General features: G+C 39.1%; 1 protein-coding gene across 1 annotated transcript in view; it reads left to right on the top strand.

Annotated features, from left to right (window-relative positions):
* Window positions 1-27,465, top strand: part of LOC578203 — a 175,885-nt gene that overhangs the window by 102,839 nt on the left and 45,581 nt on the right. Inside the window, exons 39-57 of the mRNA XM_030988229.1 lie at window positions 312-605; window positions 1,334-1,609; window positions 3,467-3,760; window positions 7,549-7,806; window positions 8,258-8,539; window positions 9,662-9,775; window positions 10,759-10,848; window positions 12,709-12,984; window positions 14,206-14,469; window positions 15,053-15,325; window positions 16,338-16,592; window positions 18,453-18,722; window positions 19,111-19,392; window positions 20,542-20,817; window positions 21,291-21,566; window positions 22,002-22,280; window positions 23,851-24,096; window positions 24,734-25,009; window positions 25,632-25,910. Of these exons, the coding sequence (XP_030844089.1) occupies window positions 312-605; window positions 1,334-1,609; window positions 3,467-3,760; window positions 7,549-7,806; window positions 8,258-8,539; window positions 9,662-9,775; window positions 10,759-10,848; window positions 12,709-12,984; window positions 14,206-14,469; window positions 15,053-15,325; window positions 16,338-16,592; window positions 18,453-18,722; window positions 19,111-19,392; window positions 20,542-20,817; window positions 21,291-21,566; window positions 22,002-22,280; window positions 23,851-24,096; window positions 24,734-25,009; window positions 25,632-25,910 (4,860 nt within the window). The remainder of the gene's footprint in view (window positions 1-311; window positions 606-1,333; window positions 1,610-3,466; window positions 3,761-7,548; window positions 7,807-8,257; window positions 8,540-9,661; window positions 9,776-10,758; window positions 10,849-12,708; window positions 12,985-14,205; window positions 14,470-15,052; window positions 15,326-16,337; window positions 16,593-18,452; window positions 18,723-19,110; window positions 19,393-20,541; window positions 20,818-21,290; window positions 21,567-22,001; window positions 22,281-23,850; window positions 24,097-24,733; window positions 25,010-25,631; window positions 25,911-27,465) is intronic.

Raw genomic sequence — 27,465 nt, 5'->3', positions numbered from 1 at the left:
CCTTTTCTTATGAAATGAACGTCATTTTTGCTTGAAATGTTATGGGATATTTGGTAAGCGTACTGACTAGCATGCAAGGAATAATAGGATATCCAGCATACGAAGAATACATGTGTCATAGAAAATTATTGTCAGTTTCAAGTGAAATTTGTTGCCGTTCATTCCAGTCTCCTTAGATCAAGATAGTTATGTAAAGTTCCTCAATTAAAATTAAATAAATTAAATTAAATGAAGTGCAGACGTATTGTATAGCTGCCCTTTGCATGTTCGTCTGTGCAATTTTTTGATTAACTTTTCATATTCTTTCGCAGATCCTGATTCGGTCAGTAATGTCTTCCTGACATCTCTCGACGAGATCACACTCATTGCATCTTGGGACCCACCCGACGTTGTCACAAGCTCCAATGAGATTCTGCTTACACTCTCAACAAACAGCACGGAGGTGCGATCTGTCAATGTTTCAGGAAATGTCACTGAATTTGTTTTCAAGTGTCTTGAGCCAGAAACGGAATACACAGTAGAACTCGTCTCCCTGCTGCAGGAGAGCGGATCGTTTGAAAAACAATACGCAACCGAAACACCACCAACTGCCACAAATTCAACAGGTACATGTATATTCTTGAAAGAAATCATTCAGGTTTTGCCATGTGTTTAGGAACGAGTTTTCACCCTATATATGCATAATAATAATAATAATATTCTGTGTTAATATAGCGCTCAATACATCGATCAACGAAGTGCCTAACACACAAGCATATGTATACATGTATGGAAATGCGCTGCAATTTTGATAACTGTATTATTCACAGAGCATGCATAGTGGAATAGCAAAGATTACAATTTGGTTACAGTCAGCCATGATGCAGGATGCAAGTCAAGAGATCTGCAAACCAAAAGGTGTTGTAGTGGCCCCGGCACTGCACTGACATGTATGCTTAAGCAAGGTATTTTATCCAAGTTGCTCCTCTCCACCCAGGTGTTAAATGGGTACCTGGTAGGATGGGAATGTCAATGTGATTGGAATAGCATGTGCGCACCTGTAAAAAGGCAAGTAGCTGGAATGCTTCCCTGGGAGTGAAGAATGTGCACTGTAATATGCAGAATAGTAATTAAATCCAGTCACCAGGGTAATGATAATACTGTACCCGCTTTTGTCAGGTAATATTGAATCCTATATGAAATCAAAATAGGACCTGTCTATAACTTGTCCAACATTATGGCATATCTTGTCCGATAATTCCTTGTATTGACCGTAAGGCCTTTTAATATTTGTATAAATGTTATGTCTTGATGAATGAACGGTGTTGCTATTTTTCTTGTGATTGATTTTCAGTGGGCCTGCGTCCAGCTAACGAGTCTACACCGGTTGTTGACTCTTTAACTTCCACCAGCATTGCTGTTCGTTGGGGGCGCCTGGGCCAAGCCGGCTACAGCGTCTGCCTGGTCGAGTACTGCCGCCAGCGCCTGGATGACCCTGTTTGCCTCACTAATAACTCTGACTTGTGCAGCATTGAGGGAGAGTTTGATTCTCTAGACCCAGGGCAGCTCTATATTGTCTCCTACATGGACCCCTATGGAGTGTCTATGGAACTGGAGAAAGTGAGAACAAGTGAGTGACAGTAGCATGCACTTTTTTCACCTTATACATGTACAGTCAACCTGCATGTGTATAGAAAGACCACATTTTTCATTTCCCTTGAAAATCGGTTCCAATTGAAACCCATACTTAAGGAACCTGTACATATAAAACCACCTGACTATAATTAGGACCACTTTTCTTGTCTCCTTTTAGCAGCCTTTGTTATGCAGTTTCACTTTACAAGTTTATATAAGATTGAACAAGTGAGTGGCAGTAGCTTGCACTTTTTGTCACCTTATACAGTACAGTCAAACCTGCTGTAGTGACCACCTGTATAGAAAGACCACACTTTTCATTTCCCTTGAAAATCGGTTCCCATTGAAACCTGTAGTAAAGGAACATATAAAAACCACCTGCCTATAAGGACCACTTTTCTTGTCTCCATTGAGCAGCCTTTGTTATGCGGTTTCACTTTACAAGGTTAAATAGATTGGACACACCAATTAGATTTTAGATTCAGACACTGACATATCAAAGAAAAGAGGAATTCGGTACTTTCTGAATTCTCGAATGGTGCAATAGGTTACATTCTAGATTGCATATCAGTTTAGTTTCTGTTATGTCACATGAAAAAACAAAAACAATACATTAACAAAACATAGCATATTTACAATATTGATATTCGTGAACAATAAAGACATCTACATGTACATAGCATAAGTTTGTATGGCATTTACACTAAATAATTTCGAAATTACATGTGAAAAAAGGAACTTACTAAAAAGGATATAGCTTGTAGAATTGCTCCCCTTCAATTTCCTGCATATAGTAATAATGAAATAGTCTTCATCATTATATTTCTGGGAGTATAAACGTCTGTGTACCTATGTCTGAGACAGTTTTTTTTAGCTGTAACAATGTGAACGGATAGATCTAATAACCGAATTCTTAACTTCGATCCTGGACCCTTACATGTATAGTCAGGCCTGAAAGACTACATACACCTGGTAGAAAGAAAAAAAACACTATCACAACTCAATCATTCCTTCCTACTTTTTACCTCGGGAAGACAGGCAAGTTTGGCCTCCTTTTAATGTGTATAGTCACCTGTAATTGCTCCGAGACATTTATATAATGTGACTCCTGATAGGAATGAATGCAATGAGTAAAACATTTTTCTTCCAGTTGCATGCATGTGAACTGTTCAGGCCCGACTGTATACGTAACGTGAGCCCTATCCTTTATCCTAGAACCTAAACCTAAAACCCTGCTGCAACTAGCAACCTAACCTTATACCTTTGACAGAATGAAGTTTGGAGCAATTGTCGCAGGAGCAAGTCTCGGTTCACCCTAAAGTAACCTTGTACTTCTCCACAGGTTTTCCTATGAGACTTTCTTCAATAGGTGTTGTGTGGATTACCTGAGAGAGTACCAGGGTAGATTATACATGACAATTAGGGAGAAGAGAAATTTTTGGAATATTTCATTTTCATCTTAGAAACCAAAGAATCGTAGTAGCATATTTTTAACACCCTCTAAGTGTAGTCTTCTAGCAAATGTAAGTAAATTCCTGCTTACAGTGATTTCAGTGTTCCTTTTTAATTCACTATTGCAGCAGTGGGTGAATGTTCCGCAGTCTCTACTGCACCTAATGTACATGTATATGTAGTCCATTTGCGTGTGTTGTGCATGTGCATGTATATGTACTAACTTGTGTGTAAAGAAGTTTTTTGTGTTGATGATATTTATTTCAATTTCTATTTTGCCGTCTCCACGATTGCCTTCGTAAGCTCGATCCTTCCTCTGTAGGTGCTGTGTTTTATTGTGTGTTAACCTGTGTTTTCGTCACAAATGTGAATGTGTACATGTGAATTTGTCTCCACTCAGGGCCTTCACCCCCATCCTCCGTAACCATCACAGCGGTCAGCTCTCGCCTGATCGAGATTCGCTGGACTCCACCGCCAAACATCGCTGAGATGGTCCTTGAGTACTTCGATACTGAATCTCCCTCCAATACCTGGGAGGCGAGGATAGACAATGACGGAATGTACGACATCCATGGTCTGGATGCGGATACAAGCTATACTGTACGGCTGAGCAGCGTGGGACGAACAGGAGCTGGCGATGGCAGCGATGGCAAGCGTTTGTCAGGAGAGCCCCTGGAGGAAGTCGTCAGGACAAGTAAGTCACAAAAGGCTCGATCAGATACAAAGATGTAACATCAGCAGTTGTTAAAGATAAAGACCAGTAATGGTCATGCGATGGCATTGTGAAAGAAACGTTGTGGAATCGATCAGAAAAGGTTAATCATCTAGCATATAAGTATTGGTGTGTACTACAAGGTTCTGGAATCATCAATATGATAAGAGATTTGGCCCAGTCTTCGTAAAGTTACAAGCACTGTACACAGAAAGATGTACATGGGACTACGCACACGTGCGCGACACGTGCGTTTATCTCTCACACACCAATTGATAAACAAATTTACCAAATATATCAATTAGTAGGCGGTTTCCCGGCAAAATTTGTATCATCATGTATTAGTCAAAACATACTCTTTCACATGATTGGTAATAAGAGCTTCCATTTCATTTTTTGAAATTGGGGCGTTTCCAATACTGGTCTTTACCTTTAATGTGTAAATGAATGGCAAACTTCTTGCAGTCTTACATGTACTCACTGAGCTCTTTGTTATAGGATACAGTAATGTGAAGCTTAGTAGACTTACTTTGATCATCATTGAAAAAGACCATTGCACTTTACAACATCATATTTCAACATCATATGTACAACAATCATAGGTTCATGTATGTATTACATTGGTTTTCACATAGTCATATCCTAATGTATATCATTCGATCTTTGGAATCTAAAATATGAAATTCAAATCCCAGTAATTGGCTAGTGCTTCATGTTTTGAGTTCATGAAGCCTTCAGCAGGTAGTTCATACAAGGGCATACTGTGGGTGTTACCAACTTGAAAATTAATGATAATGATATGTCTTATTTACCCAGGGTAGCCTCATCAGGATTACAACTGTCCTCCCTGAGGGCCCTGCAATCATATTGGCATTGATCTATATTTGCCACACTCAACCCAGGTGATGTAAATGGGAACCTGGCAGGAATTAATTCCTTGAAATGCTAGAGCTCCGTAATGGCAGCACAGCTAAAGCTGGGGTAATAATATCCAAGTTTGGAAGCGCTTAGAGACTTCATCGTAACTCGCGCTATATCAAAGCTGAGTAATATTATTATTATTACTAGCAGGACCCGCGGAAATCCGCGGGATTCTAGAGGGGGCGGGGGGTGTAAATAGATATATAGAGATCGTCAAGAACTTTATTTGCCATTCAGGCCATTAAAAAAATATACATGTTTAGCGTCCCCGCCCGCTTCCTTTTTGAGGGCCACCTCCTTTTTTTTTTTTTTTAAACAGCTTCCCCGCCCGCTTCCTTTTTGGGGGCCGCCTCCTATTTTTTTTTTTTTGAAATTTTGTTGAATTTTTTTTTTTTTTTTTTTTTTTTTGACAGAAAAAAACAGCGTCCCCACCCGCTTCCTTTCTGGGGGCCGCCGGCCTCTCCTATTTTTTTTTTTTTTTTTTTTTTTTTTTTTTTAAAGAAAAAAAACATGAAAAGCACTGCTAAAATGTATTTCTGATCTTAAAAAAGAAAAAAAAAAAATTGTCGGCCGCCATCTTGAAAAATAGCCTGAATGTCAGGGAAAATGTACTGAGCAGCCATTTTGAAAGAAAAAAAAAAAAAAAAAAAAAAAAAAAAAAAAGGGCCTCCTCCTTCCCATTTTTCGAAAAAACAGGACGCTAAACATGTTTTTTTTAAAATTTGGCCTTATATAAAAAAAATTAAAAAAAGATCCAACTGTACCGGTAGTTATTCTTGAAGCCACTGGAACTGCGTAGAGTTCCGTAGTGTGGTGTACCGACTACGCAGAAATTAGGCTGCGTATTAATGGGAAAATAGTCCCTGCGTAGGTTATGCGTAGGCTGGCATACAGGTTTGCTTATATGGTTGCTTACTGTGTGGAAAGCTTTTACTGCTTTGACGATCTGGCGTAGGGTAGCATAGTGTTGCGTAAAAAGGCGTACTTTCCGCGTCAAGTTTCTACGCTGAAAGTACGCGAAAAAAATTAAACATGTTGACTTGTTTTCGTTCATCTTGCGTACCCCTTTCTGTCCCTCAGCATATAGTAACGTAGGCCAGCGTAGTTGGTAGCAACACTACGCAACTCTACGTATTGACCCCACGCCAATTAGTGACCCGCAAGTGTCACAAATAAAGTATTAAAAATATGCTCATCTGACCCTAATTAAACACCTAAAACCCCCGAGCTTTCGGGGGTTTATGGCCCCTTGAAACCGTGGACCCCACGTGGGGCCTATATTGTATATACACTCAACTCGCTGCGATCTGATCTCTCCCCCCTCCCAACTTTGAAGAACGTAACCCCCGAGCTTTTGGGGGTTTATGGCCCCTTGAAACAAATATACACTCAACTCAGGGTTTCAGGTTTCCTTCTTCATAATTGCCTATTAAAAAAAAAACATTTTTCTAGTTCAAAAAATAAGTTTTCATGCATTGATTTGATGCAAGAACTGTAACATAATAGACCCTAGATTGTGATTATTTCTGACCATAAATTTCGATAATTATTTTTCAAAGTAAAATTTTCACAAGAAAATCAGACAGTCGTTTAAAAACGTAGACATTAGTAATACTTTTACTAATTCTAAGCTCAGGTTTCGTAAATCTATTCACGAAACTATATTGAAATCGCGGCAATAATGATGCAAACCAACAGATAACAATTCCAAAGTGTCAAATCTCTTCGACTCGAGCTCAGCTCAGCTGTACTCACACACACACACACAGTGTAACTCCAGAAAGCTCGAACACCGGCGCCGCAGGCCTCGGACGCCTTCGGTGCGCGGAGCCGGTGTTGGAGCTTGCTGGAGTTAAATTGCAGCTCACACACACTGCACAGCAGCACTGCACTGACTGAAGGCAGCTTGCGACTGAATTGTCAGTCCAATGGTTTTCTTGTGAAAACTTTCCTTTAGAAAATGATAATCAAAATTTAGTAGCATGGCCGTAATAATCACAAAATAAGCTTTCATTTCATACCTCCATTCACGACACCTATATAAAAATCGCGGCAATAATGATGGAAATAGGTCCCTAAGTTTGGACGTGGACGGGAAGCTTCGTGTGTATCTCTGTGGCTCGTGCAGCTACTATACAATGGATATCCTATAGAAAGATGCTTTACTCGGGTAAGCCCGACCCTGTGCGTCGTGCATTTAATACGCAACTTAATGTGAGTGGACAGTCATCGGTCGTGTGTCTACGGATGTCATGTTGAATATCCATGAGGTATCTCTGTCGTCACGCATATCCTGCATTATGCATGTCGCGTCTGTTTTCGCCCTGGACGTCGACACGGAGGAGGACCTCGGGCGGAGTATAGCCAATTCGCTAGAGTAGACTCTCCCGCGGACGACGGCACCGGTCACCGGTACCCCGAGGGGAGGGTTCAGGAGGAGATAGCCGCACCAACTTGGGTCGGCGATCTCATTAAAAAACAATAGAATACAAAGGCCGGCGGAGACGTCGCGCCCCCCGCGGAGCCTTAGCGTATTACTATTATAGATTATATAATTAGCCTGGCTTTAGCCAAGATACCATGATAAGGCACTCAAGCATTCAAGCAATTTCTTCCTACAGGATACCTGTTGACTACACCTGGGTAAAGAGTGTCAAATGTTGATTATTATCTTGCCAAAGGATATTAGTGCCGCAGCAGGACTTGAACCTCAAACAATGTGATTAACAGTCCTGCAATATATCCACTAGACCATGAAACCGCTGGGGTTATTCCTTCAACACTTCCATAAAAATCCCTAATTGTGATGGTTGTTCTTTTACCCTATTTGCCACTTGTATGGATTGCAGGTGCCAGAATCCTGTCAGTCGTCAACACAGCAAATGCTCTCACTTTCTTGTGGGACGAGCAGCCGAACCCTGAGACATTCACAGGCTACTTGATCACATCCGCCAGTATCAATGAGGTCATACCGAAGCAGAGCGAGGAGACTTCGTACCAAAAATCCATATCGAACTTGACTCCCGGGCAGCTCTACGAGGTCTCACTTTTCCTCCAGCCCATCACTACTTTCCCAGCGCCTTTGGATCAACTGCAGGTTCGAACAGGTAAAACCAGAGCTTTCCAACACTGTAGATTTAGTCGTCCATCTTTATATGCACCCGTATGCATACTATAGTATGTCATTACTTCTGCTGCATTCTATTAACACTTAGCTTGCTTTCTTCGTCTTTCTGCATGGTTACTTCTATACCACATGTGCAACCTTGCACAAGACAATAAGCACCAATTGACGGAAGGCTTCCTTTGTGCAACAGAATGGCTTTGTAAAATCACCCACTTCCAATCTTGATTAGCTCCATGACAACTCATTTAACACCGGTAATGAATTCATCTTGCACAGGAAACGGTCAAAATAATCTTGAAGCCTTTGGCATATGTTAAATACGATATGGCACAGGAAGCTAAGTTGTGTATCATATGAAGAGTTTAAAAAAAAAAGAAAAAAAAAAAGTGGCAATAATGTGTCCTACTATTTCTTCTTTCTTTACCCTTCAGCTCCAAGTCCTCCAGAGTCTCTTCGTGTTGTAGATGAAACTATCACCACGCTGCGCATTGAATGGGACTCACCTGCAAGCGGTCTATACCGGGGCTTTGAAGTCAACATTTCACCACCAACCGCCCTGCAGGAGCTGCCCAGGATAGTGGGTAGCGACATACGCGGATTTACCTTCGTGGGGCTGATGCATAATACAGAGTATACTGTTTCTGTCACAACTATCATGGGCGAAGAAGGATTGGAAGAGAGGAGTACAACAGCAGAAAAGACTGTCATGACAGGTAATTTGAGTCCAAGGGCCCGTCTTTTAAAGAGTTGCGATTGATTTGAATCAATCGCAAATCCTTTTATAAATGCAAGCTTGCAGTCTCTTATCTCTTATTTATATAGATGCAATTGATCTCAATTGCTTATAAGTTGTGATTAATTGCAACTCTTTATAAGACAGAGCCTAGATGTCAATAACAATTTCAAGATCAGGGCCCTGTTTCAATAAAAATTCTTATCAGTAACTAATTGCTGAAATTCCATGACATCTTTCCTCTCAGCCACTCAAATGCAAGGATTCCAGTAGCTTATAACAGTTATTGTAACTTGTTATTTATAACAAGTTTAATGAAACCTGCTCTTGGGCTCTGTTTCATAAAATTTATTATCAATAACATGTGTAACATTCTGCTTGTAAGTGTCGGCTTGCATGGTGATGTAGATATACAGTATAGGCTTGCTGGTGCACCATGTGAGAGAGAGAGAGAGGATTGAGATCTTTCTTGAGGATGTGTAGTCCTGAAAAGGACTGTTTGTGTAGTCTTGAAAAAGACTGTTGGTTATCTTTCTTAGCTTATATTTCTAAGTAAAATTATAGTGCTTGGAGAGGATGAGTGGCGGGAGTGGCTTGACTTTTCGAACAGGTTGACTATCCGTCGTCAGGAGTGGAGAATATCTGGCGTGCGTGAGCTTAAGTCACCGGGGTGCGGACGTCGGGGAAAAATACATGACCGTGTGGGCTTGAGTCATCGGGGAGTGGACATGGATGGTAGGCTCGTCCGTCTGACTGTCCGTCTGGGCTGGAGTCTCTGGGTTGTGGACTTAGGAGAGTTTCGAATCCATGAGTGGGGTGTGCTGTCGGCGAGACGCTGTGTGTGTCCCCGACGTAGGCGACGTTGTAGTCTGCTACAATGCACAGCAGAAAGATAACCAACATGGTGCACCCGCAAGCCTACTGTATGTGTAACATTACTGCAAAAAATATGGATTTCAGTGCCTTCTTTATACCAGTTATTGTAACTATTTATTTTATAAACAGGGCCCAGTCCTGGTATAGATGTTTTATGTCTTGGTCTTGGTCTTGGTCTTGATCCCAACATCTACATGTATTTTAAAGATTTTGTCCTCATTTTCAGCCCGTGGAGATGGAGATGAAGTGTACCTCCTGTCTGTTTCGTCAACTGACGCACAAATTGGTTGGACCATCCCACCTCCTACAACGGTATACTTGGATGGTAAACAGATTACAGGTATGGCTAATAAACCAGTTCGTAGAAAGTAGATGGCCCCAAATATCCACAGACAGAGATTGCTCTTTTTGTGGTTTGGCTCAATAACTTTTTATTCAGATCCCTAATAAATGTACAAGTTGCATGAAAAGAAAGGGCAAACGTTTTTACACACAATATTTCCACATTTTTGCATGACCGCATAGCATTTGAGGCCAGGAAGTATTTATAAGAACATGAGCCTTAAAATCCATAAATTGGCAGCACATTGAAAGGCTAAAAATATAAGTGTTTTTTTATAAAATTGCCAATTTAAAACTTTTTAACATAGCTCATAACCATGCATATTGTTCTCTGAGACAGGGTATTTTATTTGGACAATGAAGCAATAAAAGCAAAATGTAAATGTTTTGCAAATTTGTAGAAGGAAATGTGATCTATTTAGCCTTATGAAAATCTTTGTCCTGAAAGCTTAAACATTATAAGAGAGGTCACGCTTTCTCCATTTAGAAGATAAACTGCCGTGTTGATAACAAATGATAAGAGGTCCTTCAGAAATACCTCTTGTATGCTTTCTTGACAAAAATACCACCAGCTGTTTATGATACCTGTAGAATGAAATTGTGCTTGCATAATTGAATAATGATTACCGGAACATATTTTTCATGAACACTTATCCAGTATTTATCTTGATGGGTTTTTACAGTTTTGTACGAATGACTTTTATCAGTCGGTGCACAGATGGTTGCAAAAATGAATAATGATGGCATAACTTTCATGAACGCATATCCATTATTCATCTTGATGGGTTTTACAGTTTTTGTACGAATGACTTTTATTATAAGTCCATGCACAGAAAGTTGCATGAATGAATAATGATGGCATAACTTTCATGAACGCATATCCAGTTCCAGTTCTAGTTCTACCTACTAGTCCTCACACGTGTACCCAGTGTTCGTCTTGATGGGTTAAACAGTTTTGTATTAATGACCTTATCTGTTCAGTTTTGAGTCAACCTCACACGATTCCAAGTCTCACCCCGGGCAGGCAGTATACTTTCACAGTGGAAGACGTTGACCTCGCGTTCACAACAGGTATGTAAACACAAAAGGATGTACTTTTCCTGCTATTACTGTGGTCATAGGTATTATTACTCTCATTGTAATAATTGTAATTGTTATGAACTTTGTTATCATTTGTAGTAGTAGTAGTATTAGTATTATTATGATTATTATTGTTAGTTTTAGTATTATCTTTATAATATAATATAATTATTATTTATAATAATTATTTATTATTGTTATATTTATTATTATTATTAATGTTGTTATCATTATTATTATAAGTAAAAGTATTTATATTAATTATCTTTATTATTATTGTTAATATTGTTATTATTCTTTTAAAGTTGTTAATCGTATTTATGATATAGAGTCACAAATAAGGATATAATATGTTTATAGATTTATGTAATGTAAGAATTTAGTAATTGGCAAATGGTCCGTCTTTAAAAAACAGAAGTAAATTTCCAAAGGTCAAAGAGGAAGAAAGCTTAAAACAGAAACAGCATGCGTCATGTTTTGTTTCTGTCTTTAATACTTACATGCTATATATGTTGTACACTACGCAGACAAAGGCAACTGGTACAAATAAACTCATCATCACATCATATTATCACATGAACATGCACCCAACCACACACACACACACACAAACACGCACACGCATACTCCCAAACAAACTCCCAAACATTCATATCTAAACTCAAAACTCATCTTTACAAATAAGCATATCATGAAGAATATTAAAGTAATGTTGTAATTTTTCTCTTCGTAAGATCTTCGTTTTTTTTCTTTATATGCTTCTGTTTACTCATCTTCCTTTTATGATCTTGTTATATTTTATATATATATGTATATTGTAAAGCGCATTGAATTGTCAACAGACATGAAATGCACCATAAAAGAACAAAGTATTATAATAAAAATGATAATATTTAGCTTTTATATAGCGCTTAATACAATGTCTCTAAGCGCTTTACAAATATACTACTACCCCGGTCATTGGATTCAGTGCTTGCCCGCACACACTGTGTGCACAATCTCCACTCCCTGGGGAGTATTCCAGCCAGGCGTTACTTGATGCTCAAAAACTGTTTGACCAACAATGATGGTCGCATCCTACCGGGTACCCATTTAACACCTGGGTGGAGAGTAGCAAGTGCAGGTTAATATCTTGCCAAAGGATATTATTATTATGATACACACACATGTATAATTGTGAGAAGTAAAAATGAGAGAATAATGCTCAATAGCAAACACTGACACAAGACAGAAGAAAGAATGCTGTTGACAAGTTAATGAAACAAAACTTGTCAGCAGAGTTCTTTATTCTGTATTACGTCTATTTTACGTGACCACAGTTGGAGATGACACAGCCCAGTAAGGTACAAGAAACAAAATATGTTCATGTAACAGACAGCTAAAGATAGAAAGAAAGACATAATAGTGAATAAGCGCAGAGAAACACAGAATAACGTAAAGGTAGGTAAGGATGTTGGAGTAAAAATTAAATAGGGTAGAGATAGAAGTGGAAATGCATTGGAAAAGGGCTAGAAAGAGATAAAGAAGAATGATGGGCATAGTGTACAAAAGGAGAGAGAGAAAGAGTGTCATGGTCTAGTGGACATGTGTATGTCACCGGACTGTGGATCACTTGACAAGACATTAATCTACGTTTGCTACACTCAACCCAGGTGAGATAATTAAATGGGTACCTGGCAGGACCTGAGTCCTTGAAATGCTAGAGCGCCATATGATAGCAGTCGTGCAAACGCAGGGGTAATAATTGTGGAGGGCTAGGAGTGTTAAATGTGATGGACATGAGCGCTAAACAAGAACCCACTATTATTATTATTAATCTCTATCCTTGTTCTTGTTTGAAATTCTTTACAGTTCCTGAAAGGCCAGATGGTCTGGAGCTAGAGAGTGTAGGACCTTACTCCTTGGATTGGAAGGTAGATACGTCTCTCAATGACCTCAACTACGAGCGCCTTGAGGTCAGCTACAGCCCCGAGTCCAGTCAGACGGACTCTCCCTTCGACATCAGTCGCTGCACCGATGGCACCTTCACCCTTGAGGGGCTTCAGCCGGACACGGAATATTCTGTCTCGGTCACTGCGATTTCTGGTGACACCAGAAGTGACGTACTAACCAGATATGGATTTACAAGTAAGAGAGACAGCTCAATTTTGAAAGGGACGGTGCATCCTGATATTAAATGGGTTCTGATAGAAGTAGAGGAATAGGTCAGTGAGAGTTTCAGTAAAATCTTGCAGGATACATGTATGTCAAAGTGTTGCCGATATGTGATTGATTGATTATATTAAACTTCTAAGTTTCATAACTTTATTATCTTTAGTCAGATTTTGCTCAAACTTTCACTGATCAGCTTATATAATTGTTCCGTCTTTTATTCAAGCCAACTAAATATCAGGGTGGACTTCAACTTTACGTCCTTTTTCTCTATAGCTTGCATCATCAAAACTAAGAAATTAACCCAAGGGCGATTCTAATACCCTATTGCACATGTATAGGTAAACATAGTAATAACATTGATTAAAACAGCTAATATATGAATATACTCAACTGCGCTGTGGTAAACAAAAATACTTTTTATAGAGCTACTTTACGGGCACACAACCAAAATCTATTAAAAAGGCTTCTGAGATCAAGTACGTCTTCAACATAATTGAAAACGGCACCAGATGTTGCTTTTCTTATCCCATAGGAACATATTTGGATGATGCACTTGTCGTTGGAAATGTTCACAACTTTCAAAACGTGATCGATAAGGATATTGAAATTACTTTAGATTGATATTTCGAAGTATTGGATTCTTTGCGAGAAGCTATTTCCAACTGCAGGTACCTGTAAGTCTACATATCATTCTGTACCCCCGGTAAGCATTTGTTTTTTGACAGTTATGTCATCATTATGTATGTTTTATGCCAAAGAAACTCCAATATACACCTACATGTACAGGCACAGGTATAGTATATTTACATAAACATCAGTTTCACCTCATGTAGTGATATATATATATACTACACCCTGTACAAGTACGTTTTTGAAACTGTACCCTCTACTTGAACATATAACCTTATTTTAGTACATCCCTTCTCTCTCCCTCCCCTCCCATTTCTCCTTTTCTACCCCTCCCCTCTCTCCTCCATTCTTCTCCCCCTCTCCTCCATTCTTCTCCCCCTCTCCTCCCCTTTCTCTACCCTCTCTATCACTTTTTCTCGCCCTCCTTCCCCCTCTCTCCTCTCGCCCTCTCCCTCCTCTCCCTCCTTCCCCCTCTCTCCTCTCGCCCTCTCCCTCCTCTCCCTCCTTCCCCCTCTCCCCTCTCGCCCTCTTCCTCCGCTCTCTCCCCCACTTCCTCTTCTACAGCATGTGCTCTGGAAGGTCAGCTCCATGTGGTATCCCTTAGTAGCGATGAAATTGCTCTAGCATGGGGACCTGTCAACAACATCCTGGGCTATGCTGTCCGGTTGTATAATGCCATTGGTATCAACATGATGAATTTATCCCCCTCTGCTAATACTCTGAGCGCCACGCTTGACTCCTTGTCGCCAGCATCCAACTACTCTGTGCAACTTTTTGTGATGGATACTGATGGTAGCCGGCAAACAAGTGTTCTGCAGTTTGTGACAGGTTAGTCTATTCTTGACGTGATTTAACTAGGGTCCTGTGACATGAAAATAAGACTTTTTCAGGACAGCATTTATTTTTAGGTCAATGTTAATGGCCAAGGTGGGCCTCAAAAAAGGAAGAGAAGTGCTGAACTACAGTAGTACATAATTCAGTGATCAAATCTTTACCATCATTAAAGGTAAAGGCCAGTATTGGAAACGCCCCAATTTCAAAAAATGAAACAGGAGCTCTTATCACCAATCATGTGAAAGAATATGTTTTGACTAATACATGATGATAAAAATGTTGCCGGGAAACCGCCTACTAATTGATATATTTGGTAAATTAGTTAATCTATTGGTGTGTGAGAGATAAACGCACGCGTCGCGCAAGTGTGCGTAGTCCCATATACATCTTTCTGTGTACAGTGCTCGCAAATTTACGGAGATTGGACCAAATTTCTTATCATTTTGATGATTCCAGAACCTTGCAGTACACACAAATACTTATATGCTAGATGATCAACCTTTTCTGATTGATTCCACTACGTTTTTTCACAATGCAATCGCATGATCATAACTGGTCTTTATCTTTAAACTATTAGATCCTGCCCCACCCGGCCCAATCACCTTGCAGTCTTCAACCCAGACCCGCCTCTCATTTACGTGGACACCAGCCACCAGCAACTTTGACAGTTACGAACTATCCATCTCCGGGGGTGACATGCCAGAGCCCCGCCCAGTGGGTGTGGTCTATCCCAACGAGGGGAATGAATTTGAAGTGGGTGGTCTTCTTCCAGATACGACCTATAACGTCAGGATCTACTCTGTCTTCTTTGAATCGCGTAGCATCGCTTCAGAAGCATCATTCAATACAGGTACACGTAGTTTAAATAAAAATAACCTTTCTGTTGATATTATGGTTATACAATACATACTCCTGCAAAAAAATGTTCAATGCCAAGTTCAAAACAAATTCCTAACATTCAATTCTATCCCCAACCCTAAGCCTATATTTTGTTTGCCTCCGCTACACTTAGTGATTACCGGAAAGCATTATGCTTTCGGGTTGTTGTTTCATCTGTCCGACCGTAGTTATTCTTGTGAACGCGATAACTTAAGAGCAGGCCTGATAAAAACCCGATTTAAATCGGTTTCCCGATTTTTTTATTTTTCCCGATTTTTTTTTTCCCGATTTTTTTTTTTTCCCGATTTAAAAAAAAAAAAAAAAATCCAGATTTTTTTTTTTTTTTTTTTTTTTTTTTTTTTACCATTTTTTTTTTCTTCTCTATTTTATCCTGATTTTCCCGATTTCCCTCTTATTTTCTCTATTCTTCCCAATCTTGCCCTATTTTTTCCCCAATTTTGTCCCTATTTTCTTACTCGAAAGGGGGGAATGTTAAATGCCATTTTTTCCCCGCGAATCCTCTTTTTTTTTTTACTCAAGGGGGGCGTGGTTGAGGGGAAAACAAAAAAACAATTTTTTTTTTAGTGCTCACTATCACCCCTGTAAGAGCGAATTGAGGTATCATAGTTAAACTGTGTGAGAGTATGTATGACCATGTAAAGATTATCCTATTATTTTGGGTCAAGAGGTCAAAGGTCACAGGTCAATTTAAATGTGTTAGAATATATTCTTTTGAGAACAAATTGTGCTGTCATAGTTAAACTTGGTGAGAGTATGTATGACCATGTAAGATTACCTGATTACATTTTGGGGTCAACGTTTGTGCATGTTATCAGTTATATATTGTAAACATGATTTTGGGGGACTACAATCGTGTATCATATTTAATACATTAAATTGAACTAATGCTGATGATGTTAAGAATCAATTTTAATATAATGTTAACATAAAACGTCCCACTGTCTCCCTTTCATTCAACTCAGATGAACAAATCCTAGAGTTTAATGTTGGTAGCAACCAGAACCTCACCGTTTCGTGGCAGGTACAAGAGGGCGCCGAGTCCTATCGCCTCATCTACACGACCACCAACAGAAATACCAACAGCATTGCTCGTCCAGCCACCTCTACGTCTATCACCATCGACAACCTTCTGTTTGGCGCCATCTACAATTTTAGACTCGCCACCATCGCTGCTGATGGCACTGAAATGGAGGTTGCCAATGCAGATTTTGTTCAGAGTAAGAACCAGACTGATACCTCAGTCACACCTCCAAACCGACTTTAGACCGACTTCAAACAGACTGATTCTTGGCCATAGAATTAATGTAATATCATTGTTTGGTTTCTTGTCGGTCTGATGTCGGTCTCGGTAGTTTGACTAAGCTATTTATTTATTTATTTATTTCTGATATTTTATGCAGGGTGGCACATCATCACCAATTTGGTGGTCTTCCATGACGCCCTGTGTGGTAAGATTAAAATAAATAACGGCAGCAAAAACAAAATAAATAAATACACAAGCATATAAACAGGTAAATTACAAATTAATTGGTATCCTCATGAAATAACTGATCATTCAAGAATCATCCATGATCATTTACAAGAAGTATGTGAATGGAATTTTCAATTTAAAAGATACATTGAAAAAGTGAAGAAGAAAAAATTAGATGATAACAATGTATTCAAAAGAAAGAAAAAAATGATTTAAAACTTACATTTTTTATAATCTGATATACCGGTAGCTTAAAAATAAGGTTGAGTTCTGTGAAAATTAATTTGTATGAGTTATCATTATTATTATGCAAATGGGGAAGAACGTCAGATAAACATGTTTCCTGAAAAGCGTGGCTCTTCAAATACTTTTATATTCTTAATTATGGCATGTAACAGTATAAAAATCAGGACAGATTTTTATGCCACATGTACTTCCATATACAACTTTCTGTGTACAGTGTTTGTAAATTTACCAAGACTGGGCCAAATTCAGTCTTACCATTTTGATGATTCCAGAACCTTGCAGTACACACCAATACTGACATATATAGATGATCAATATTTTCTAATCGATTCCACACCGTTTCTTTCACAATGCAATTGCATGACCAGAACTCAACTTAAGCTTTAACACAAGAGTGACCAAAATTGTTATATACATATTTACATTCAATTGCTCTTTGAAAATACACTTAGGTTGTTTACAAGATAGCTGAAAATGGATACATTACATGTATGAATAGATGATATAACGCTAACCATGTCAACCAAATTTAATAAATTTGCAAATAGAAAAAAATTGGTAAGCTTCGCACGAAAACCACCCAAAAGTTCACTTACACGTCATCTGCAGATAACAGGGCTTTTAGAGTGTGTTTAAAATTGATCAAAGTAGGTGATGTCTTGATAGAACTTTCAAGTTGTTTCCATACTCTAATTCCAGAAATTAGATGACTGTTTTTATATGTGTTTGTCCTAAATGCGGGTCCTAAATGCAGTGTATCAAAAATTTTGACAAGCACTGGATTCACAGTGCTGGTTTGACAATGTTTTTGCAACTCTTTATGCTAGGAAACCCTGTGCAGTACGTAGGCTACTGTATTTTACATAATTTAAGAGTAAGAGTTTCTTGTTTGCTCTAGATGTCTTAATGATAGTAATATTTACTGCCTTATTCAGGGCAATACGACTTGTCATATATTACCCTCACCTTTGGTTCGGGGGATATATATCGTATTGCCCTGAAGGCAGTCAATATTACTTAAAGATTGAAGCCCTAAAAAAATTGTGCTTCAAAATGATCATGAAGTGCCTCAAAAAAGTAAAAATCTTTGAGTGACCGGTTTTACCATACTCTTTTTCTCCTGTAGACTGTAGTATTATAAAAACAGTGAGGAAAACAAAAAATAAAATTTCGATTTCCAATCATGAATATCTTGAAAATCAGATAGGTGATCGGCTTGTAAAAGTCATGGGATTCCTGACTGACCTATAACTACATGTACTATTATTGTTATTATTATAATTATTAATATCATTATTGTTATTGTTGTTAATATTGTTACTATTATTATCATTATTATTATTATTTTTAATATCAACAGGTCCATTAACTCCATCTACCAACATTTCAGACATCAAAGCAACGACTGCTTTACTCACCTTTTCTCTAAGGGAAGGGATCTTTGACGATTACGTTGTCATGTTATCGTCTCCGACGGATAGCTGCGGTGCGCGTCAGCCGGTCTTCACCCTTTCCCGTGAGGCGTGCCCTGAGCTCCTCCTCTTGGACCTGTACCCTAACACCATGTATACGGCCCAGGTCTTCGCAAGGACCGGGGAGAGGGGACTCAGTCTTCCTAGTGAAACCACCTGTAAGTCTTCAAATTTTCAGGAAGATCATGATTCATTCAGACAAGTTGAAGTTTTTAGCGATATTGTTAATCAGCTACTTTGACTATTGATACAGCGAATCCTTCTTAGCATAAACATGTGTAGGAAGACACCCTTTCTATAAAGACCATAAAAGTTGTAGTTGAATTTTTTTTTTTCTCAAAAATATTTCCTTCTCCTTGTCAATATATGGTTAACAATAAATAAAACAGAACAGTACAGTGAATAAATTAAACAGGTAGCAGTCGAAATCCGGGGAAGCAAATGCTTGTGTAAGGAAATTATTAGCAATGTAATAAATCGGTTACTGGAAGTACAATGAATCAACTCGACCTTCTCTTTAAAACACTTTACATCGTCTTCTTTCAGTGCAAAATTTCACCACTGCTACTGTAGTCAACAATGAAGTGGAAATCAGCAAGGTAGGAACCAACTCTTTAGAGATCATCTGGAAAACTGACAATGTCGATGAATATCTCCTGCACTACAGTGGTCCTGATGGCCCTTTGATGTCAGACATTGTCCCCTACATTGAGATTAATTACTACACCTTCGGCGAGCTTACGCCTGGGACGCAGTACAGCATCAGTGTCATCAGTCTGATAAATAGGGAAAGGCAAGGTGATGCATTGGAAGTGATGCAGTACACAAGTGAGTTTGGGAACTGTGGATGAATGATAGGGGGAGCCCTGCCCCCCCCCCCCCACCCAGTGTTATTTAGGGTACGCATATGCAAGTTCCCAGCACTCCCCCCCCCCCACCCCCTTTCAGCATAAGTCTGGTGTGTAAAGTCAATACGGGTAGATCTTTTTCTTTGTTATATAAGCCTTTTCAGCAACCACCCCCCCCCCCCTTTCAGCATAAGTCTGGTGTGTAAAGTCAATGCAGGCAGATCTTTTTCTTTGTTAAAAGCCAGAAATTTTGGTAACATGCATGCGGTCCCTCCGTTCCCGGAGTGGGGGAGGGGGCCGGCAGGGGCAGCTACTAGCTGTCCTGGCTGAATGATTGGAGGGGGGGGGGGGGCTAGTTTGAGGGGATGATTGCTCGATTGATGAGACCTAGGAAAGTATGAATGATGGAAACTTCTGGTATGAATGAATACATGTAATTAATGGTGTTATTATACAAATGTACTTGAATGTATGAATAAAGGATTGAATGATGAAGACTTTGAATTAATGATGGCCAATGCTGTTAAAAGACGGGAGTTGTTGCTACCTTGTTTGGCGTTCGAAAAATAAGGGATAGAGCACATTGATCTGGCGCTGCTCCGTGGTTGCCGGGCTCACGATCAATTTCGAAAAAAGAATTTCCATTTTCGGTTTAATTTGATAAAATTTGGAGAGGACTTTAAAAAGATTATTAATATTATTATTATTATTAAATGATTGATGGCAACTTCTGGTATGTATGAATAATCAAAAGCAAGTATGAATGAAACTATGATGTAGGATTACTGTAAACATGAATGAATGATTGATGAAAAGTACAGCATGATTGATGGTAACTACTGGTATGAATGGAAAATTAATGGCAAATTTGAAAAATTATGAATGATGAAATAAATTAATGATTAATTGATGACATCTACTAGTACATGTACGAATGAATGATTAATGAAACCTATGAATGAATGATTGACTATTGATACGATGGATTAATTGATGGCAAGTATGAATGAATGATGAATGCATGATGATGATAAATGAATCATTGATGGCAGGTATGAATGAATGACATGTATAATGATTGTATTTTAAATGTCATCATCTATCATTTTAAACATTTCTACCTTCTTAGAGCCTGATCCAATCTCGAACCTGGTGCTAACACCCCAAGAAAACACCATCAACCTCACCTGGACATCACCCAGCACCATGTACGACGGCTTCCTCATCTGCTGGTATTCTGCTACTACTGAAGACAACAAAGCTTGGCTTGATGGAGATGCCACCACCTACCCATGGGTTATCTCTACTCCCAACGAGGAGTATGTTGTTTCTGTTGCTACGTTCGTTGGGGATCGTGAGGGCGATTACGTCCTCAGCAATAAGGTTACTGACTTCATAACCCTGAGTGAGTTTTCTCTTAAAATGATGACACTTATTTGCAGCCAAACTTAGTCAAAGCTGTATATAGTACCTACCTCTACACAATAGCCAAATCACTGTCTTTAGTGAACACTAAATTTTTCTCCCTTGAGGATGTAATACACGATATTCATAAATGGCTATATATCGCCACCTTTACAACTATATATAGGCATTTTACGTTTCAGCCCACAACAAAATGATTCAACTGCAATTTTGAAAGATATTGCCAATTCCATTGAATATTACTTCATGCAGTCTTTTTGAGTAAGGCTTCATTCTATGGTCATTTAAAGGAGTCCTTTGTATGTTGTCAGCAACGAAATCGGTAGCCTAGCAGAGCCGGGGCAATGTTGGAGCACTTTGAGCACTTTGCATGGTAGATATGTGTTAGAAAAATAACAAATATTGTTGATATTAAAACATGAATTTCAATTCAATCATTTCAATGTAATACAGCTGAGACGTCCCCTCTGATATTAAAGGACATTGCCACAGATACCATCTCTGTGTCATGGGTGACGATCCCGGGTGTCGTGGACTACACTCTCTCGTACAGCCCTCCAGATGGCAATGAGCAAGCCACACAAGACATTGACGAGTCCTCCGCGATTGCGGAAGGCCTCAACAACATTTACTATGTGAACTTCACTGGGCTCACTCCGGGAAGGGAGTATACTTTCACTGTCGTCTGGCCCCTGGCTTTTAACTACTCCACCGATGCCATTCGCACAAGTAAGAGCATCGTTATTATCAGGAATGGTAGTTTTTAGCCAAGGCCTGAATTCAGATCGTAGCAATGTACTTTTTGGCAACAGTTTAGGGTATTTATGTAAAAAAAAATATCCACTTTCTGTCCCATGCATGACTTTGATCTAGTAGCACTACATAATATCTTTGAACCCTTTCATTTTCTTAATTTTTTTTTACATGGGAATTGTAAATTATGTGAAATTATGTGTTATTGACATTTCCTGTGATATTTTCCACAAGTCAACTTCAGAATGTGCAGAATAAAGATAAAGAAGAGAATTTATAATGACACATCTCCACCTTTAAAATAAAACTGCATAGCTTATGGTCCCCCCCCCCCAATATCCTAAATGAAATAATAGGATTGAAATAGTGTATTTAAAAAAAAATGTATTTTTTGTTACTTTCCCCATGCAGATCCTTTACCCATCTACGATCCTTCCGTCACCAATACCACCTCCTGCAACCTGCTCTACCAATGGTGTCTCCCAGATAGTGACTTTGACAACATCAGCATCACCATCGTCCCTGATGTCTCGATGCGAACGTTGAGCCGCGGCAACGGCACCGGTGGAATGTGTGACTATCAAACGGTGTACCTTGATGGATTGGAGCCTGCAACGTCTTACAACGTTTCAGTTGAGGTGATGAGCGGAGACAAAAGCAGTGAGGTCGTCATGGTGTACAGCACAACAGGTATGGCTGAAGAGGTTTATATGATTGGTGTTTTCATTCGAAAATAAGTCCTTTTTTCACAACCAGTGGAACAATAACCTGTTTTGGTAAAGCTTTCACTTGCTGTGCTGCAAGCTCCTTCAGACCTAGCGCTGTTGCTGATGCAATCAGCAGAGATGCCAACCTTCATCAACAACAAAAAAGTATACTTAAGAGCAAAATACAATATTTTTGAAAATATCTCACCTTAACATATCGCCCAATCGAGCAGCTTTAAAAAAACGGCAGTAACACGTATATGTACCTGGATCAGAGCGCGACATGGATACAGTACAAGTGGGTTGTTCGCATTGTGCGCAGTTTGGGGCCCGTATTACCATCCTGCGTACATCGTTTGAGGACATAGGTGCATAATACACTTATGACACAAAGCCCATGATCAGAAACTAAGAAAAATTTCAATAATTTTTTAATTTTTTAAATATATTTTTAAACAAAACATACTGCCGTATTCATAGCCAAAAAAACAGAACAAATATGGCAAAAATGGAACAGTTGCATCTCCGAATCAGTGACCATGTTGCCACCACCAGTCATTGCTTGAACTGAAATAAGAGCAGCATACGCTCATGAGACAGCTCACCAGATGGATAAAGGAGGCCTTACATAAACATGCTGAACACGACACATTTAGAGACTTGGCACAATATACTCTTTCTTCAACATACGTTCAAATTTTAGCATATCATCAACTGAACCAGCAACAGTGCCAGCCACGACTCTGATTGTGAAGAAAGAACTAATTGAGACCACTGTCTTGTTACCCTGTAGTGGCTTTTACCCTTAATGATGCAGTAGAGGGGTTTGTGCTCTTGACATTTATTCAGGCGATCCTGGGTTTAAAAGTCAGTTAGGTGTTTATTCCTCTAGACAAGTCATTTTACTATTGGTTGTCTCTCAACATACTGTGTAGATGTACTAAATTGTTTGTTTTACATGACTGCTAAGAAGCATGTGAATGCTTGTAAGTAAGCAACCAGGGGACCGACGACTTCAAGTCCTCTCCAAGGGACTTGGTACGGAGGAGTAATGCCTTTCCAAAGGGCACTGGCGCATAAACTTGGTTTAAACCCAGGACATCCTGGTCACAAGACCACTGCTCTACCACTGAGCGATTGCTCCTTATGGCAAAATATAGAATTTTCGGTTGGTCAGGTGCATTTGTTTGTTAAAAATTCCCTGTTCTACTAAATCACTATTCAAAGGTTGTTTTCTACATGATCAACCTTTAGAAGAAAAGCAATTTCATGTGATATGCGCAGTATCCAAGAATGAAAAGTCTCTTGAGCATTTGATAATGTTAGTGCTACCGGAAAGATCTACAAATCAATGGTGATATCAAGATATTTTTATTTATGGATGAAATATAACTAGCCAAATAATAAATTTAAGTGTCATACATGTATGTCGTACAGGTCAAAGAGCGTGAAATTGAACAAAAATGCTTTCAAAGAGTATATTCCAAATAAAAGTCTTCAATCAATACCACAAAGCATCCTCACGCAATAGTTTTTCCACTTTTCTAATGCAGGCGACAGAGGTGGTGCCATCACTGTAACAGACGTGAGCACTACAAGCCTCAACATCACTTGGTCGGAAGTGCCCGGCGAGGACGAATTCACAGTGCAATGGACGGTTGCTTCTGGAGATCCCTTAAATGCAACTGTTTCTGGTGCCCACGAACTTTCAATCGGAAATTTGCAGCCAGGGGACGATGTGCACATCACCGTTGCGTGGGACTTTCTTTGTTTGCTGCCATTTATGAGGCAATACACAAGTAGGTCATGTTGTAATTATTTTAAGCCAGTTACTATAATCGATGTTTTAATACAGTTTGATGTTTCCTCTTAAAGAGCAATGAAATACAGTGAAACCTTTCTTAGGGGCCACCTCTACAAACAAGTCACCTGTGTATAATGGCCCTGTATTTTGTCTCCCTCTAGAAGAAAACGTGTTGAAGGAGCTGTCCAGAAAGGCCACCTGTCTACAGTGGCCACTTTTTATACCCTTGTGGAAAGTTCTGCACAAAATTTTAACACTTTGATGGCTTCCTGATATTTTTCTTTGACTGAGATTGTCCTCCTAAAGTAAATGTTTGTAAAGGCTTCAAATGGTTTATAAAGAAAATTTAACTGAAGAAAGAGAATACCAGGGTGGTACCCCCAATTCAGAGAGCTAAAAACTTGTTCTTTCATGTACATATACATGTATAATGATTCCAAACTTGACTTTTAAAAGAATAATAAATATACACATTTACCGGAAACATATATGTACATGTACAGAATGTTTAGCTGAGTCTAGAATTGTTGTGATTGGTCGATATAATGGTTTCTAAAGGGGCTTTACGAGAATAATAAAAGAACAAGAAGCACCGGTTGTTTATTTTTGACTCCTTGTCCTTCTTTTAACAGAACCACTGCCAGTAAATAACGTGACTCTTGATGATAGCACCATTTTCACTCTTACCATATCCTGGGAGAATCCAATCGATGGTTCTTTTAACATGTTCCTCGTCGAATACGCTCCGGTTCGGAGTCCTGATTCTGTGATGGCCCTAGACCCCATCAACATGGGGACCAACACTGCAATTATACCTAACTTACAACCGGGTACTTTGTATAACATCATGGTATATGCCTTGGCAGGAGAGGAGAGGAGTGATGCAACAGAAATAACTGCAATGACAAGTGAGTTGATTTTCAATCTCTCATCCTCTTTTATAGCCTTTTCAGTCTTAACTAGTCATAAGCAGGCATACCGAGTCATTATCATATATAATCGTTTATAACCATGAATGATCAGGCTTAACCAGTCATAATCATTCATAACTAGTTATAACAACTCATGACCAGCCATTACTAGTCAAAACCATTCATAACCAGTCATAACTATTTATAACCACTTAATCATTCATAACCAGCCATCACATTTTATAACCATCCACAAACCGTCCCCAACCACTTATAACCAACCAACCATCACATTTTGTAATCATCAATAACCACTTATAACCATTCATAACCAGTCATCACATTTATAAACAGTAATAACCACTTATAACCATTCATAACCAGTTAATACATTTTTTAATTTACCACAAACTATCCAAAACCTCTAATAACCAGCCATCACATTTTATAATCATCCATAACCACTTATAACCATTCATAACCAGTCATCACATTTCATAACCGTCCACAACCAGTTATAACCATTCATAACTAGTTATATAATTAACCATCCAGTCATGACAACACAAAACTATCCAACACCATTCAATATCCTTCTCTTGCCTTCATTCTTTCCTAGGACAACAAAACTCAGAGGAACTACGCCTGCAGACAAGGACGTCCACGTCCATCTCTGTCTCCTGGGGCAACACCACCCGACCAGAGGTGACTGGTTTCGTATTGCGTATTACCTTCCAGGAGGGCGACGCGATAGACTCTATAAAGAACGTAAGCCTTGGTGATGTCCTAGGCGTTGAATTCAGCGACCTCATCCCTGGCACTAACTACACCGTTTACCTGCTTGTTGAAGTAGAAGGCCAATTGGATACAGCAGTACATTCCCTTGATGTCACCACATGTAAGTACATGTATACAATTGTGTTTGGGGTTGTTACAGAGGTATCAGGTTTCTCTGTTCAATGTTTTCAAATGTATTTTTTTTCAGGAGGATTGTGTAAATTTCTCATTATGCCACCCACTCCCAGATTCCAATCAAATGATTAGTCGAACGCTGTCACTTATGATTCATTTACTGAGATTATCACACAGTTATTTTCAAGAAAAGCATACACAGAAATTATTTGTCTTTATAATCAACATTTCCTAATATTTAGTAGACTTTCTGTTTACATCCCATTCCAGTAATAAGTTTTATCTTCAAATACAGTAGAGTGTTTTTATAGCCTCTCACATCCATAACTTCTCTTTCTGCATTTGTGCTTTGAAATTTGTTTGCCTCCGGCCACCGAAGGTGGTGCCAGAGGCATTGGCCCTTTTTCTGAAGTCGTGTCTTACTTCTGTTTAACTAAACACTTGTCTAAGTCCTGTCTAAGTCCTGTCTAACTTTAGTCACAAAGTCGTGTCTAACTTTTTTTGTATTCTGAAGTCTTGATTGAATCAAGTCCTGTCTAAGTCCTGTTTAACATTAGACAACTGCGAGGGGTTGTTTAAGTCCTGTTTAAGGGCACGATTCTGCTGCTTTTCAACGTATACGGTACACTCTACTTGGTAACCCAAATTTGCAGGGGAGAATAATGGTACGTGCATCCTCTAAAATTGCAAATACGTTGTGCAGGATTTTTTCTCGATATTATTAACTATTCTGATCTAATGGTGACATCTTGGTAGTTCCATAATCTATAATAAACTAACCATTCTGTTGGGGAGGTTTCTTTTCTGGTTCTTCCGAGCACTGAGGCACTGATAGTGATATTATTAGTGTGTTTGTACTGTGCACCAATCCAGTGTGTACGTACACAGTACATGCAGTCTAGTCATGACGTCATGATCACATTACTAGCACGCGCACAGCTAGCTGTGCGTGTTAATTTATTTATCCAGTGCATGCACACACACAAGCGCATCGGGTCTATCGTCCGAATTAACACCTACTGGGCATACTGGGCATGCGCAGAAGTAGTGACTAAAGTCAGGAGCGACTTCGTAGTTAAACAGGACTTAGACAGGACTTAAACAGTTGTTTAGTTAGACGTGACTTACATGCGACCTCACGTTTAAGTTGTGTCTAACTAAACCGTTGTTTAACTTTAGACATGACTAAGTTAGACACGACTTCAGTATACGGGCCATAATGTTTTAGTGCTGTCCGTCCGTTCCTCTTTCTTGTTAACATGATATCTCAAGAATCACTTCAGTTATGAACTTCAAACTTGATGATAGCATGTATCACCATAGGAGGACAATCTATATAGATTTTAGAGTAACTAGGTCAAAGGTCACATGTCAGAGAGAACAACAAGGTCAAGATCTTAGTCATCAGTTGTAATTTTATTAGAGACTTTTGTTTTCCATTGTGATATGTCATGAATATTTTCATCCATTTCTTATACTGAAATTAGGGCAGAGGCATATAGGAGAGGCAGTAATGTTGCATTTGTCTTGTTATTTTTTCA

The sequence above is a fragment of the Strongylocentrotus purpuratus genome, unplaced genomic scaffold (genome assembly GCF_000002235.5).
Source record: "Strongylocentrotus purpuratus isolate Spur 01 unplaced genomic scaffold, Spur_5.0 spur5_scaffold_17, whole genome shotgun sequence".
Classification (NCBI taxonomy): domain Eukaryota; kingdom Metazoa; phylum Echinodermata; class Echinoidea; order Camarodonta; family Strongylocentrotidae; genus Strongylocentrotus; species Strongylocentrotus purpuratus.
Note: the sequence above shows the minus strand (reverse complement) of the source record. Positions and strands in the feature narration are given on the sequence as shown.